This window comes from Aythya fuligula, chromosome 5 (assembly GCF_009819795.1).
Source record: "Aythya fuligula isolate bAytFul2 chromosome 5, bAytFul2.pri, whole genome shotgun sequence".
In the NCBI taxonomy this organism is placed as follows: domain Eukaryota; kingdom Metazoa; phylum Chordata; class Aves; order Anseriformes; family Anatidae; genus Aythya; species Aythya fuligula.
In genome coordinates this window covers 56,288,841-56,304,060 of record NC_045563.1, presented here as the reverse complement: position 1 = coordinate 56,304,060, position 15,220 = coordinate 56,288,841, and the positions used below count along the sequence as shown (strand labels likewise).

General features: G+C 49.5%; 1 protein-coding gene and 1 long non-coding RNA gene across 3 annotated transcripts in view; one reads left to right on the top strand and one right to left on the bottom strand.

The window, feature by feature from the left end:
- The window catches only part of BBOX1 (gamma-butyrobetaine hydroxylase 1), a 43,467-nt gene that overhangs the window by 9,375 nt on the left and 18,872 nt on the right, over positions 1 to 15,220 (bottom strand). Inside the window, exon 3 of the mRNA XM_032189328.1 lies at positions 3,479 to 3,677. Coding sequence (XP_032045219.1) covers positions 3,479 to 3,677 — 199 coding nt within the window. The remainder of the gene's footprint in view (positions 1 to 3,478; positions 3,678 to 15,220) is intronic.
- LOC116490282 lies at positions 1,667 to 5,994 on the top strand. 2 transcript variants are annotated; one of them, XR_004253353.1, is made up of 4 exons: positions 1,667 to 1,781; positions 4,027 to 4,175; positions 5,450 to 5,588; positions 5,723 to 5,994. It is a non-coding gene; the product is annotated as an uncharacterized LOC116490282 (long non-coding RNA). The 2 variants fall into 2 exon arrangements; XR_004253352.1 differs by having other exon boundaries at positions 5,450 to 5,994.

Here is a 15,220-nt window from a genome sequence, read left to right as displayed (position 1 = left end):
TCATCCGTACAAATCAGTTTGATTGAAATAATTTTTAAACACAATAAATACAACAAATACATCAAACTGACCATAAACAAAAGGAAGTATTTAATAAACATTACTCTTTATAACCATATTAGGCAAGAATCAGTGAGGTACATCACTAATTTATTTTAACAGAAAAATTCTGATGGCACAACTGAATCTGAATCTCTTATTGGCTCAGACAGTCAGGTAAAATGTCCTAATAGTTAATGCACATTTATGTATTAATTGACTCTCTGGAATCTCTTAAACAGTGCAGAGAGTTATCGCAAGGTGGACACTGAAGACAATTTCGAGTGGGAAATTTGCAGTAATTTTGAACAGCAAGGATGCCGAGAGCTGAGGCAGACAGCCAAGCAGAATGGCAGATGTTTCATCTTACAGTGCTGCTGAGCATTGTAAGTATCAAAACCTTTTGGATGCCTTTGTGAAAAACATGCTGTGGCACTCAGCAGATGGACAGTGGATGAAATGCCTCTGGGAGATGTAGAGATAATTTCCAGTTTTAGGGCCTAGGAACTTCTAGATCCAGTTCCTCATCCCTTAAACAAAGGGAAGCTCCTACAAGTTCTGTTGTAACCCAAGCACACACGTGAGGTATTTTGAAGGGTTGCTTTTTCCCCTGTCTCAAGCTATCGTGCAGATATTATGTACTTTGTTGTAGTGATATGCTTTAACAAGGAACCAGTTTGTTGTTCTCTGCTCATTGCTAACGGAACTAAGATACCCCTGCAGCTTTCATCCCTCAGGTACCCCAGAGAGCAGCAGAACACGCTCAGAAAGGAGCCACCACATACCTGTTATGAGGAGCACATCAGAACAGAAAAAGCAAGCGGTGCTACTTGCATAACAATGCAAGTATTTAAGTGAGACCTGTAGCAGGCTGCCAGATGTAGACGTGCTTGACATTAGGAATGCTTTTAACAGCAGAAAATATTTACTAGCACTGGATAAGGTTTCCAAGTGGAGCAGGGAGTTCTGTTCCCATTAGATTTAGTAGGATGGACATGACCAAATCCCAGTTAACATTGAAAACCACTTTTCCTTCTGGCACAGTGAGCAGAAAGGGGAAAAAAACATCCTAGTGAAAGTACATCATCTTAACCAACCTAGTACATTATACATGTTTCTTTTTCAAGCCTTACAAATATTTAAGGTGGTTTCTGGAACTGACAGAAGACTCATAATATTAATGGTAATTTAAAGCAGTTGTTCCCTCTACCCCCCTCTTTTTGGAGGTCAGCAGAAAAAAAAATAAAATAAAATAAAATGCCATTCTCACAAGTGTTGTATCTGAAGTTCACTGAAGTGAACTCAGAATTTTGGCTGATTTTGAAGATTTTTCCTGAGCCAGCTTCCCAGGTTTGAAGCACAGGAAAAAAAGTGTCACAGAAACAGGTTGATTTTCAACATAAGAAGTATTACGAAGAATTCCATTTTTCCTGTGCGACCAAGGGAAGGGATGCCGTGGCCACAGCCATTCTTTGCAGGGGTTGTGGTGTTTAGTTTTCCAGTCAACTGACACGTTCCTAGTGCAGGATAAGCCACTCAGCTTTCGCTTGTGTTTTATCCAAGCACAATATTCTTTGGTGAACCTTGCAGAAGCAAATCCATAACTATGCCTTAAAAACTATGTTTTTGTTCTCCGTTAGGGGTGCTGGTGTTTGGAGTGCTGTCTGGAGTACAGCCATACGCTGCGGCCAAGGTCACAAGGACACTGCTCCGAGGCAACCCCACACGGAACCAATGTGCCAGTGAGTGACTCTGCCAGAGGGATGCTTGGGCTGCCAGAGATTTGAATCAAGCCTTTGTTTCAGAAATACTGAAATATAACTAGTGAGAAAGAAAAAGATAGCAGGTCTTGTTCATAGACTTAAACTCTTGCCCTCTACATTCATGCAATTTAGTGTCAGGGCTCATATGTGAGCATGTCTGAGGGCAGCAGCTGACCTGGGAGCAGGGTCCTCTGGGTGCATGGTCAGAAAGCAACACAAAAGTGGAGAGAATGGATCAGGACTAGCTTCCATGCTGGCAGAAGTTGCTATTATATCACACTAGCTCTTCCCCTGCCTTTTAGAAGTTGTTTAATAAATTTAAGAGCCAGTAGTATTATCTAATGATGGAACTTCACTGGTAAAAAGAAGATGTAACAATAAACAGTAAGTCTTAAGCACTGTAGCTTGAAAAAAGGACCTTTCCTTTACCCTCCTCCCTCTTGATTTAATAAATTTCTCCCAGTATCATAGTGCTGCTCATACCAACCTCACCCACATGGCATATTCTAACAGGACTCATGTGCCTCCATACAAGACTATTGAAGGGGAAGAAAATCCTCCCTTCTGAGTTAAAGTCTGGTGGGAACATCATCTTTCTGGCAAAGGTTGACTGTTTTCCTGCTTTTTATTTTACATAATTTTAGACAAAGGAGATGCTTTGGTTGTTGCCCACATGGTTTATTTGGTTGTCTTCTGAACTAGGTAGATTCAAGTGAAGAAGTCTTGCTGTAATATTTATCTTTTAATTTATTATGGGGGAGAAGGGAACTTTTCAGATGGGAAGCCCTAAATTGATCGTGTTTTGGTGTGTTTTCAGGCACAAAGAAATAACAAGTGTGTTTAAATGTTACCGTCTTTTAAGAAAGACTAAAATAGAAACAAGGAGCAGCTGTGAAATACCAGCAAGGAGCACACAGGGCTGGGACCTGCATCAGCAAGGCATGGGACATGTTGTGGAGCTAGGGTTTGGGGGCTGGATTTCAATAGCAAACTGAATTTTGCCTCTTCCCCCAGTGAGTTATCAATTCCTGGGACTGAAATAAGATGTGAACATGCTCTAGACGTCTTCCCAAGGAAGAGGTGATCCAGGCCAAGCTACAGAGTCCTAGCGTTCTGGTAATTAAAGGAAAAAGTGAAACAAACCATCCCTCTGCTCCCCCCCCCCAAACTTTATTATTCATAGGTACAGCAATTTGGAAGAGGTCTTTTATGTAGTCTCATGTAGTCTCAATTGGGCATTGTGAGGTTGGTTGTGGCTTTTCAGGTTGGACTCTGCTCACAGTAGGGAAAAGTGGATTTTTGCACATCTCAGCATGCTCTTACCTATTTCCATAACTCAGCAGGCTAAGAAAATGTTTCAGTACAGCTACCTCATCCTCTGTGCAGAAGGGAACTGGATTAGGGATTTTTGATTTTGCTCAGTGATACAGATAAATATGGCTCTCTTGGGGTTGTCATGTATCTGCTATCTGTTGTCAGACATTTTTCCTTATACAGATTAACAATTGTCTCCGCATTTTCATAATAGTAGGCAAGAAAAAAATCCTCTTGCTTTCATAAATTAATCCACAAGAGAGGTCCGGTAAGCTGAAGTGAAATACATGATTACAGTTGGCAAAGCAAGGATATTAAAAACAAAACCGAAAAACAACAACTAAAAACCAACAGCAACTTACCCATAAAAAGTGAGACGCAGGAAACCAATCCTGTGGCCAAGCTTAACCAACTCCCCCTGCCTAGCAGCAGCTCCTGTTAGTAGCACAATTCCCACTTTCTTTAGGGTGCACAGCCACTGGTATGCACTCCGATCATTGTACATGATCTCTTCAAAAGGTATTTCGGGAAGCTGCAGGTCTGAGCCCCAGTACTGACGTTCTGGAAGGGAAGAAATAGAGAAGGAAGCTCTCAAAGCCTCGAAGGAGTCAAAGTGTGACGTTAATGGGATTTCCATGCATTTGTGAATATGCCATTAATCCTGTAGCCAACAACCTGAACCCTGGTCCCCGATTATGCCTGGATAAAAAAGGATCTTCATGATAAAATTTAACAGAGCATTGCAGTAAAGAAGCAAATTTCAATCAGAAATGGAATAAAAGCCCATTTGAAGGGGATATTTTGTTAACAATACACCAGAAATGTGCATAATACTTTTTTCTGTCTGTACTGGTGAACCACAAAGGTAAGACTTTCTGAAACTAAGACCACTTTTCAAAATTTCTCCTAGAGGGTAAAACAGCACAGAGCACCTTGAGATGCCCCTCGGAAGCACGGCATGGATACATATCAATGAAAGGATTACGCTTCCAGTGCAGGACAGCAGAAGACAGACATCAGTGTTACACCTTAGAAGCTGAGTAACTACATCACAGTTGCGTAAGTGACCAACTGATTTTCTTTTGTAGACCTGTCTTCATCAAGTCACATGCTAAGTTCTGCAGGATGGTGTCATTGCTTGTCTCATTCTTTTTTGTGAGCATTAGTGTTGTTTTGGATCATTGCAAAAAAAGAGCCCGAGATGTTAACGAACCCAAACACTGCCAGAAGGTAAGGATAACGATAGAAATATTGAGCAATGAGCAAGAAGCTTTGTCCTGCCCATTGTCAGAGCATTTGACAACAGAATAGTAAGAATTAGAGTTCCCAAGCAGATAAAACACCTAACAGAGAAGAAATAAAACTAACACTGGGTTGTAAGTAGAAGAAAGAATGATTATTTTCTGAGGAAGAATGTACTCTGGTGTCAGTCAACATGGCCTTATATCCATTTGTAAAGATAACCTATGGAAAAGGCAAAGCATTAATACAGTGACAGAATGTAGTCATAGTTAGATACGAGCATGGGGCTTGGGCAGATATTTCATGTTATGAAGGGCTACACAATGCAAAATTCTTCCTTCAGCATGGCTAAGTTCTAAGAATTATGCCTAAATTACACTATATTAAATTAAACCATATGACCCACAACTCAGATCTGGATTGTTGTGCTTGAAACTGCCTCTGGAAAAGCAAAGTCTTGTTGGGTGTCCAGCCAGGCGGAGGGGCACTGACCTCCCAGGCATGCTAAGGGAACGCACGGATATGGTGGCAGCTCACAACCCAAGTCCCTGACTGCACCTGGTGCCAGGACACTCCCCTCACATGCCTGGTAGGGGAGGGATGAGGCTTCCCCACAGAGAGCATGCAGCTAGTATTGACTGCAGCTGGGGAGATTTTTTGTCATTTACTTGTATCTTCTTTCCTGTACATTTCCTTCCTTCTCTGCAAAGCAACTCTACAGTTCTGGGACTGTGACTCAAGGGGAGATGCCAAGACCAGGCTTTTCTCTCTCTCATGAAAAGGGAGTAAGAAATTCCTGCCACTGGCTCTAACAAAGAACCTTCTCGTATGGGGTGAGCTGTTGCAGCCATTTTAGGTGCTGGAGATACCCAGCTCCAGGGAGCACCACAGGAAAGCCCCAAATATTTTCAGTCACTTCACACACACCTGGAATTAATTATTCCTTTCCTATCTCTGTTCTGTCCCAGGACAATAACCCTTTCCTTCCTTGGGCACTCTCAACCTCACACAACATCCATTTCTCTCCAGGTGGGATGCAGACACACAGAGATTAGGAATTTACTGATTTTTCTCTTTCTCTTCATTTTCAGGAATTTGTATGGCTTGCAGCCCACAGCCAGAGAACACACCTGTGCTCACCCAGAGGATAATGAGAGCTCCTACAAGAACAGCCCTTCTACAGAAGCTCCCCTGCCAGCTCTCTGTTCCTGGGGACCCTCAACAGGAGATGTAAGTCCTCTGCTGTGGACTGCCTCTGGAATCACTCACATAGGAGGATGGGTCTGAAGTAAAGCTTGGAATCCTTTCGCAGATGATGGTGATAATTATTATTAATATCTACTTTCCCCCTTATGTAAAAGCAGAGTCCCTCAGGAGGACCCCAGCACGGGTGCCCTGCTGCACTAAGAGGTGGAAGAGAATTCAACAAGGGTAAGCAGCAAGAGTGGAGATGCAAGTTGAAGGTCTGTAGTAAACCCACCAGCAAAAGGCACTCAATACAATAACAAAGTGCCACTGGGCAGAGGATAGGCAAGCACAAAGGAGCAGCTGGCTGTACGTGTGATGTATGGCAAGCAAGTACAAGAAGTCAGCTCTGTCAGGAGCAGGGGAAGTGCCCTTGTGCCTTTCAGAAGAAGGAAAGAAGAAAATACCACCAAGAACGGATAAAAACGAGGTGGAAAAGAAGATGCCCAACAGCATTGATTGCTAGCTGCATGCATCAAACAGCCCACAAAGCCACTCACCTTGGAAGTGGATCAAACCCTAACAGACCTCCTCTCTGCCATTTTATACTCACAGCTAATTTGGGATGTGCTTGTTAAGGACTAATTGTTCGCCTGTGTGGGGAGGGTGGTTAAAAAGTGAGCTGTGGTGATGATTTTTGTTAACGAACACAAGCTCTGTAAAGTAAAGTCTTGCTATGAGGCTTAAACCTGTGCTGATGTTTTTGAAACAACGCTTGAATCTGGAAGGGCCAATGCATGGAAGGGGGGGAACCCTGAAAATGGGGAGTACTGAGACCCCAGAAACTGCTGCTGTAGTGGGGAAACCCCACAAACTGGAGAGGCAGACAAAAGGTGCAGGGGAGGCTACTCCCATGCAGGGGTTCCTCAAGGCTTACTCGAGGTCAAACTTGGAGATTTTTGGGAGCCCCGGGGTCATCTGAGGTCAACCAATTAGCCCCCGGGGTTACTCGAGGTCAAACTTGCAGATTTTTGGGAGCCCCGGGGTCATCTGAGGTCAACCAATTAGCCCCCGGGGTTACTCGAGGTCAAACTTGGAGATTTTTGGGAGCCCCGGGGTCATCTGAGGTCAACCAATTAGCCCCCGGGGTTACTCGAGGTCAAACTTGGAGATTTTTGGGAGCCCCGGGGTCATCTGAGGTCAACCAATTAGCCCCCGGGGTTACTCGAGGTCAAACTTGGAGATTTTTGGGAGCCCCGGGGTCATCTGAGGTCAACCAATTAGCCCTCGGGGTTACTCGAGGTCAAACTTGGAGATTTTTGGGAGCCCCGGGGTCATCTCAGGTCAACCAATTAGCCCCCGGGGTTACTCGAGGTCAAACTTGCAGAAATTTGGGAGCCCCGGGGTCATCTGAGGTCAACCAATTAGCCCCCGGGGTTACTCGAGGTCAAACTTGGAGATTTTTGGGAGCCCCGGGGTCATCTCAGGTCAACCAATTAGCCCCCGGGGTTACTCGAGGTCAAACTTGCAGATTTTTGGGAGCCCCGGGGTCATCTGAGGTCAACCAATTAGCCCCCGGGGTTACTCGAGGTCAAACTTGGAGATTTTTGGGAGCCCCGGGGTCATCTGAGGTCAACCAATTAGCCCCCGGGGTTACTCGAGGTCAAACTTGGAGATTTTTGGGAGCCCCGGGGTCATCTGAGGTCAACCAATTAGCCCCCGGGGTTACTCGAGGTCAAACTTGCAGAAATTTGGGAGCCCCGGGGTCATCTGAGGTCAACCAATTAGCCCTCGGGGTTACTCGAGGTCAAACTTGGAGATTTTTGGGAGCCCCGGGGTCATCTCAGGTCAACCAATTAGCCCCCGGGGTTACTCGAGGTCAAACTTGGAGATTTTTGGGAGCCCCGGGGTCATCTGAGGTCAACCAATTAGCCCTCGGGGTTACTCGAGGTCAAACTTGGAGATTTTTGGGAGCCCCGGGGTCATCTGAGGTCAACCAATTAGCCCCCGGGGTTACTCGAGGTCAAACTTGGAGATTTTTGGGAGCCCCGGGGTCATCTCAGGTCAACCAATTAGCCCCCGGGGTTACTCGAGGTCAAACTTGGAGATTTTTGGGAGCCCCGGGGTCATCTGAGGTCAACCAATTAGCCCTCGGGGTTACTCGAGGTCAAACTTGGAGATTTTTGGGAGCCCCGGGGTCATCTGAGGTCAACCAATTAGCCCTCGGGGTTACTCGAGGTCAAACTTGGAGTTTTTTGGGAGCCCCGGGGTCATCTGAGGTCAACCAATTAGCCCCCGGGGTTACTCGAGGTCAAACTTGGAGATTTTTGGGAGCCCCGGGGTCATCTGAGGTCAACCAATTAGCCCCCGGGGTTACTCGAGGTCAAACTTGGAGATTTTTGGGAGCCCCGGGGTCATCTCAGGTCAACCAATTAGCCCCCGGGGTTACTCGAGGTCAAACTTGGAGATTTTTGGGAGCCCCGGGGTCATCTCAGGTCAACCAATTAGCCCTCGGGGTTACTCGAGGTCAAACTTGGAGATTTTTGGGAGCCCCGGGGTCATCTGAGGTCAATCAATTAGCCCTCGGGGTTGCTCGAGGTCAAACTTGGAGATTTTTGGGAGCCCCGGGGTCATCTCAGGTCAACCAATTAGCCCCCGGGGTTACTCGAGGTCAAACTTGCAGAAATTTGGGAGCCCCGGGGTCATCTGAGGTCAACCAATTAGCCCCCGGGGTTACTCGAGGTCAAACTTGGAGATTTTTGGGAGCCCCGGGGTCATCTGAGGTCAACCAATTAGCCCCCGGGGTTACTCGAGGTCAAACTTGCAGATTTTTGGGAGCCCCGGGGTCATCTGAGGTCAACCAATTAGCCCTCGGGGTTACTCGAGGTCAAACTTGGAGATTTTTGGGAGCCCCGGGGTCATCTCAGGTCAACCAATTAGCCCTCGGGGTTACTCGAGGTCAAACTTGGAGATTTTTGGGAGCCCCGGGGTCATCTGAGGTCAACCAATTAGCCCTCGGGGTTACTCGAGGTCAAACTTGGAGATTTTTGGGAGCCCCGGGGTCATCTGAGGTCAACCAATTAGCCCTCGGGGTTACTCGAGGTCAAACTTGGAGATTTTTGGGAGCCCCGGGGTCATCTCAGGTCAACCAATTAGCCCCCGGGGTTACTCGAGGTCAAACTTGGAGATTTTTGGGAGCCCCGGGGTCATCTGAGGTCAACCAATTAGCCCTCGGGGTTACTCGAGGTCAAACTTGGAGATTTTTGGGAGCCCCGGGGTCATCTCAGGTCAACCAATTAGCCCTCGGGGTTACTCGAGGTCAAACTTGGAGATTTTTGGGAGCCCCGGGGTCATCTCAGGTCAACCAATTAGCCCTCGGGGTTACTCGAGGTCAAACTTGGAGATTTTTGGGAGCCCCGGGGTCATCTGAGGTCAACCAATTAGCCCCCGGGGTTACTCGAGGTCAAACTTGCAGATTTTTGGGAGCCCCGGGGTCATCTGAGGTCAACCAATTAGCCCTCGGGGTTACTCGAGGTCAAACTTGGAGATTTTTGGGAGCCCCGGGGTCATCTGAGGTCAACCAATTAGCCCTCGGGGTTACTCGAGGTCAAACTTGGAGATTTTTGGGAGCCCCGGGGTCATCTCAGGTCAACCAATTAGCCCTCGGGGTTACTCGAGGTCAAACTTGCAGATTTTTGGGAGCCCCGGGGTCATCTCAGGTCAACCAATTAGCCCCCGGGGTTACTCGAGGTCAAACTTGGAGATTTTTGGGAGCCCCGGGGTCATCTGAGGTCAACCAATTAGCCCCCGGGGTTACTCGAGGTCAAACTTGGAGATTTTTGGGAGCCCCGGGGTCATCTGAGGTCAACCAATTAGCCCTCGGGGTTACTCGAGGTCAAACTTGGAGATTTTTGGGAGCCCCGGGGTCATCTGAGGTCAACCAATTAGCCCTCGGGGTTACTCGAGGTCAAACTTGGAGATTTTTGGGAGCCCCGGGGTCATCTCAGGTCAACCAATTAGCCCTCGGGGTTACTCGAGGTCAAACTTGGAGATTTTTGGGAGCCCCGGGGTCATCTCAGGTCAACCAATTAGCCCTCGGGGTTACTCGAGGTCAAACTTGGAGATTTTTGGGAGCCCCGGGGTCATCTGAGGTCAACCAATTAGCCCTCGGGGTTACTCGAGGTCAAACTTGGAGATTTTTGGGAGCCCCGGGGTCATCTCAGGTCAACCAATTAGCCCCCGGGGTTACTCGAGGTCAAACTTGGAGATTTTTGGGAGCCCCGGGGTCATCTGAGGTCAATCAATTAGCTCTCAGGGTTACTCGAGGTCAAACTTGGAGATTTTTGGGAGCCCCGGGGTCATCTGAGGTCAACCAATTAGCCCTCGGGGTTACTCGAGGTCAAACTTGGAGATTTTTGGGAGCCCCGGGGTCATCTGAGGTCAACCAATTAGCCCCCGGGGTTACTCGAGGTCAAACTTGGAGATTTTTGGGAGCCCCGGGGTCATCTGAGGTCAACCAATTAGCCCTCGGGGTTACTCGAGGTCAAACTTGGAGATTTTTGGGAGCCCCGGGGTCATCTGAGGTCAATCAATTAGCTCTCGGGGTTACTCGAGGTCAAACTTGGAGATTTTTGGGAGCCCCGGGGTCATCTGAGGTCAACCAATTAGCCCCCGGGGTTACTCGAGGTCAAACTTGGAGATTTTTGGGAGCCCCGGGGTCATCTCAGGTCAACCAATTAGCCCTCGGGGTTACTCGAGGTCAAACTTGGAGATTTTTGGGAGCCCCGGGGTCATCTGAGGTCAACCAATTAGCCCCCGGGGTTACTCGAGGTCAAACTTGCAGATTTTTGGGAGCCCCGGGGTCATCTGAGGTCAACCAATTAGCCCTCGGGGTTACTCGAGGTCAAACTTGGAGATTTTTGGGAGCCCCGGGGTCATCTGAGGTCAAACAATTAGCCCCCGGGGTTACTCGAGGTCAAACTTGGAGATTTTTGGGAGCCCCGGGGTCATCTGAGGTCAACCAATTAGCCCTCGGGGTTACTCGAGGTCAAACTTGGAGATTTTTGGGAGCCCCGGGGTCATCTCAGGTCAACCAATTAGCCCTCGGGGTTACTCGAGGTCAAACTTGGAGATTTTTGGGAGCCCCGGGGTCATCTGAGGTCAACCAATTAGCCCCCGGGGTTACTCGAGGTCAAACTTGGAGATTTTTGGGAGCCCCGGGGTCATCTGAGGTCAACCAATTAGCCCTCGGGGTTACTCGAGGTCAAACTTGGAGATTTTTGGGAGCCCCGGGGTCATCTCAGGTCAACCAATTAGCCCCCGGGGTTACTCGAGGTCAAACTTGGAGATTTTTGGGAGCCCCGGGGTCATCTCAGGTCAACCAATTAGCCCTCGGGGTTACTCGAGGTCAAACTTGGAGATTTTTGGGAGCCCCGGGGTCATCTCAGGTCAACCAATTAGCCCTCGGGGTTACTCGAGGTCAAACTTGGAGATTTTTGGGAGCCCCGGGGTCATCTGAGGTCAACCAATTAGCCCTCGGGGTTACTCGAGGTCAAACTTGGAGATTTTTGGGAGCCCCGGGGTCATCTGAGGTCAACCAATTAGCCCTCGGGGTTACTCGAGGTCAAACTTGGAGATTTTTGGGAGCCCCGGGGTCATCTGAGGTCAACCAATTAGCCCTCGGGGTTACTCGAGGTCAAACTTGGAAATTTTTGGGAGCCCCGGGGTCATCTGAGGTCAACCAATTAGCCCCCGGGGTTACTCGAGGTCAAACTTGGAGATTTTTGGGAGCCCCGGGGTCATCTGAGGTCAACCAATTAGCCCTCGGGGTTACTCGAGGTCAAACTTGGAGATTTTTGGGAGCCCCGGGGTCATCTCAGGTCAACCAATTAGCCCTCGGGGTTACTCGAGGTCAAACTTGGAGATTTTTGGGAGCCCCGGGGTCATCTGAGGTCAATCAATTAGCCCTCGGGGTTACTCGAGGTCAAACTTGGAGATTTTTGGGAGCCCCGGGGTCATCTCAGGTCAACCAATTAGCCCCCGGGGTTACTCGAGGTCAAACTTGCAGAAATTTGGGAGCCCCGGGGTCATCTGAGGTCAACCAATTAGCCCCCGGGGTTACTCGAGGTCAAACTTGGAGATTTTTGGGAGCCCCGAGGTCATCTGAGGTCAACCAATTAGCCCCCGGGGTTACTCGAGGTCAAACTTGGAGATTTTTGGGAGCCCCGGGGTCATCTGAGGTCAACCAATTAGCCCTCGGGGTTACTCGAGGTCAAACTTGGAGATTTTTGGGAGCCCCGGGGTCATCTCAGGTCAACCAATTAGCCCTCGGGGTTACTCGAGGTCAAACTTGGAGATTTTTGGGAGCCCCGGGGTCATCTGAGGTCAACCAATTAGCCCTCGGGGTTACTCGAGGTCAAACTTGGAGATTTTTGGGAGCCCCGGGGTCATCTGAGGTCAACCAATTAGCCCTCGGGGTTACTCGAGGTCAAACTTGGAGATTTTTGGGAGCCCCGGGGTCATCTGAGGTCAACCAATTAGCCCCCGGGGTTACTCGAGGTCAAACTTGGAGATTTTTGGGAGCCCCGGGGTCATCTGAGGTCAACCAATTAGCCCTCGGGGTTACTCGAGGTCAAACTTGGAGATTTTTGGGAGCCCCGGGGTCATCTGAGGTCAACCAATTAGCCCCCGGGGTTACTCGAGGTCAAACTTGCAGATTTTTGGGAGCCCCGGGGTCATCTGAGGTCAACCAATTAGCCCTCGGGGTTACTCGAGGTCAAACTTGGAGATTTTTGGGAGCCCCGGGGTCATCTGAGGTCAATCAATTAGCTCTCGGGGTTACTCGAGGTCAAACTTGGAGATTTTTGGGAGCCCCGGGGTCATCTGAGGTCAAACAATTAGCCCCCGGGGTTACTCGAGGTCAAACTTGCAGATTTTTGGGAGCCCCGGGGTCATCTCAGGTCAACCAATTAGCCCTCGGGGTTACTCGAGGTCAAACTTGGAGATTTTTGGGAGCCCCGGGGTCATCTCAGGTCAACCAATTAGCCCCCGGGGTTACTCGAGGTCAAACTTGCAGATTTTTGGGAGCCCCGGGGTCATCTGAGGTCAACCAATTAGCCCTCGGGGTTACTCGAGGTCAAACTTGGAGATTTTTGGGAGCCCCGGGGTAATCTCAGGTCAACCAATTAGCCCCCGGGGTTACTCGAGGTCAAACTTGGAGATTTTTGGGAGCCCCGGGGTCATCTGAGGTCAACCAATTAGCCCCCGGGGTTACTCGAGGTCAAACTTGCAGATTTTTGGGAGCCCCGGGGTCATCTGAGGTCAACCAATTAGCCCTCGGGGTTACTCGAGGTCAAACTTGGAGATTTTTGGGAGCCCCGGGGTCATCTGAGGTCAACCAATTAGCCCTCGGGGTTACTCGAGGTCAAACTTGGAGATTTTTGGGAGCCCCGGGGTCATCTCAGGTCAACCAATTAGCCCTCGGGGTTACTCGAGGTCAAACTTGGAGATTTTTGGGAGCCCCGGGGTCATCTGAGGTCAACCAATTAGCCCTCGGGGTTACTCGAGGTCAAACTTGGAGATTTTTGGGAGCCCCGGGGTCATCTGAGGTCAACCAATTAGCCCTCGGGGTTACTCGAGGTCAAACTTGGAAATTTTTGGGAGCCCCGGGGTCATCTGAGGTCAATCAATTAGCCCCCGGGGTTACTCGAGGTCAAACTTGGAGATTTTTGGGAGCCCCGGGGTCATCTGAGGTCAATCAATTAGCTCTCAGGGTTACTCGAGGTCAAACTTGGAGATTTTTGGGAGCCCCGGGGTCATCTCAGGTCAACCAATTAGCCCTCGGGGTTACTCGAGGTCAAACTTGGAGATTTTTGGGAGCCCCGGGGTCATCTGAGGTCAACCAATTAGCCCTCGGGGTTACTCGAGGTCAAACTTGGAGATTTTTGGGAGCCCCGGGGTCATCTGAGGTCAACCAATTAGCCCCCGGGGTTACTCGAGGTCAAACTTGCAGATTTTTGGGAGCCCCGGGGTCATCTCAGGTCAATCAATTAGCTCTCAGGGTTACTCGAGGTCAAACTTGGAGATTTTTGGGAGCCCCGGGGTCATCTGAGGTCAACCAATTAGCCCCCGGGGTTACTCGAGGTCAAACTTGGAGATTTTTGGGAGCCCCGGGGTCATCTGAGGTCAACCAATTAGCCCCCGGGGTTACTCGAGGTCAAACTTGGAGATTTTTGGGAGCCCCGGGGTCATCTGAGGTCAACCAATTAGCCCTCGGGGTTACTCGAGGTCAAACTTGGAGATTTTTGGGAGCCCCGGGGTCATCTGAGGTCAATCAATTAGCTCTCGGGGTTACTCGAGGTCAAACTTGGAGATTTTTGGGAGCCCCGGGGTCATCTGAGGTCAACCAATTAGCCCCCGGGGTTACTCGAGGTCAAACTTGGAGATTTTTGGGAGCCCCGGGGTCATCTGAGGTCAACCAATTAGCCCTCGGGGTTACTCGAGGTCAAACTTGGAGATTTTTGGGAGCCCCGGGGTCATCTGAGGTCAACCAATTAGCCCCCGGGGTTACTCGAGGTCAAACTTGCAGAAATTTGGGAGCCCCGGGGTCATCTGAGGTCAACCAATTAGCCCCCGGGGTTACTCGAGGTCAAACTTGGAGATTTTTGGGAGCCCCGGGGTCATCTGAGGTCAACCAATTAGCCCCCGGGGTTACTCGAGGTCAAACTTGCAGATTTTTGGGAGCCCCGGGGTCATCTGAGGTCAACCAATTAGCCCCCGGGGTTACTCGAGGTCAAACTTGCAGATTTTTGGGAGCCCCGGGGTCATCTGAGGTCAACCAATTAGCCCTCGGGGTTACTCGAGGTCAAACTTGGAGATTTTTGGGAGCCCCGGGGTCATCTGAGGTCAACCAATTAGCCCTCGGGGTTACTCGAGGTCAAACTTGGAGATTTTTGGGAGCCCCGGGGTCATCTGAGGTCAACCAATTAGCCCTCGGGGTTACTCGAGGTCAAACTTGGAGATTTTTGGGAGCCCCGGGGTCATCTGAGGTCAACCAATTAGCCCCCGGGGTTACTCGAGGTCAAACTTGGAGATTTTTGGGAGCCCCGGGGTCATCTCAGGTCAACCAATTAGCCCTCGGGGTTACTCGAGGTCAAACTTGGAGATTTTTGGGAGCCCCGGGGTCATCTGAGGTCAATCAATTAGCTCTCGGGGTTACTCGAGGTCAAACTTGGAGATTTTTGGGAGCCCCGGGGTCATCTGAGGTCAACCAATTAGCCCCCGGGGTTACTCGAGGTCAAACTTGGAGATTTTTGGGAGCCCCGGGGTCATCTCAGGTCAACCAATTAGCCCTCGGGGTTACTCGAGGTCAAACTTGGAGATTTTTGGGAGCCCCGGGGTCATCTGAGGTCAACCAATTAGCCCCCGGGGTTACTCGAGGTCAAACTTGCAGATTTTTGGGAGCCCCGGGGTCATCTGAGGTCAACCAATTAGCCCTCGGGGTTACTCGAGGTCAAACTTGGAGATTTTTGGGAGCCCCGGGGTCATCTCAGGTCAAACAATTAGCCCCCGGGGTTACTCGAGGTCAAACTTGGAGATTTTTGGGAGCCCCGGGGTCATCTGAGGTCAACCAATTAGCCCCCGGGGTTACTCGAGGTCAAACTTGCAGATTTTTGGGA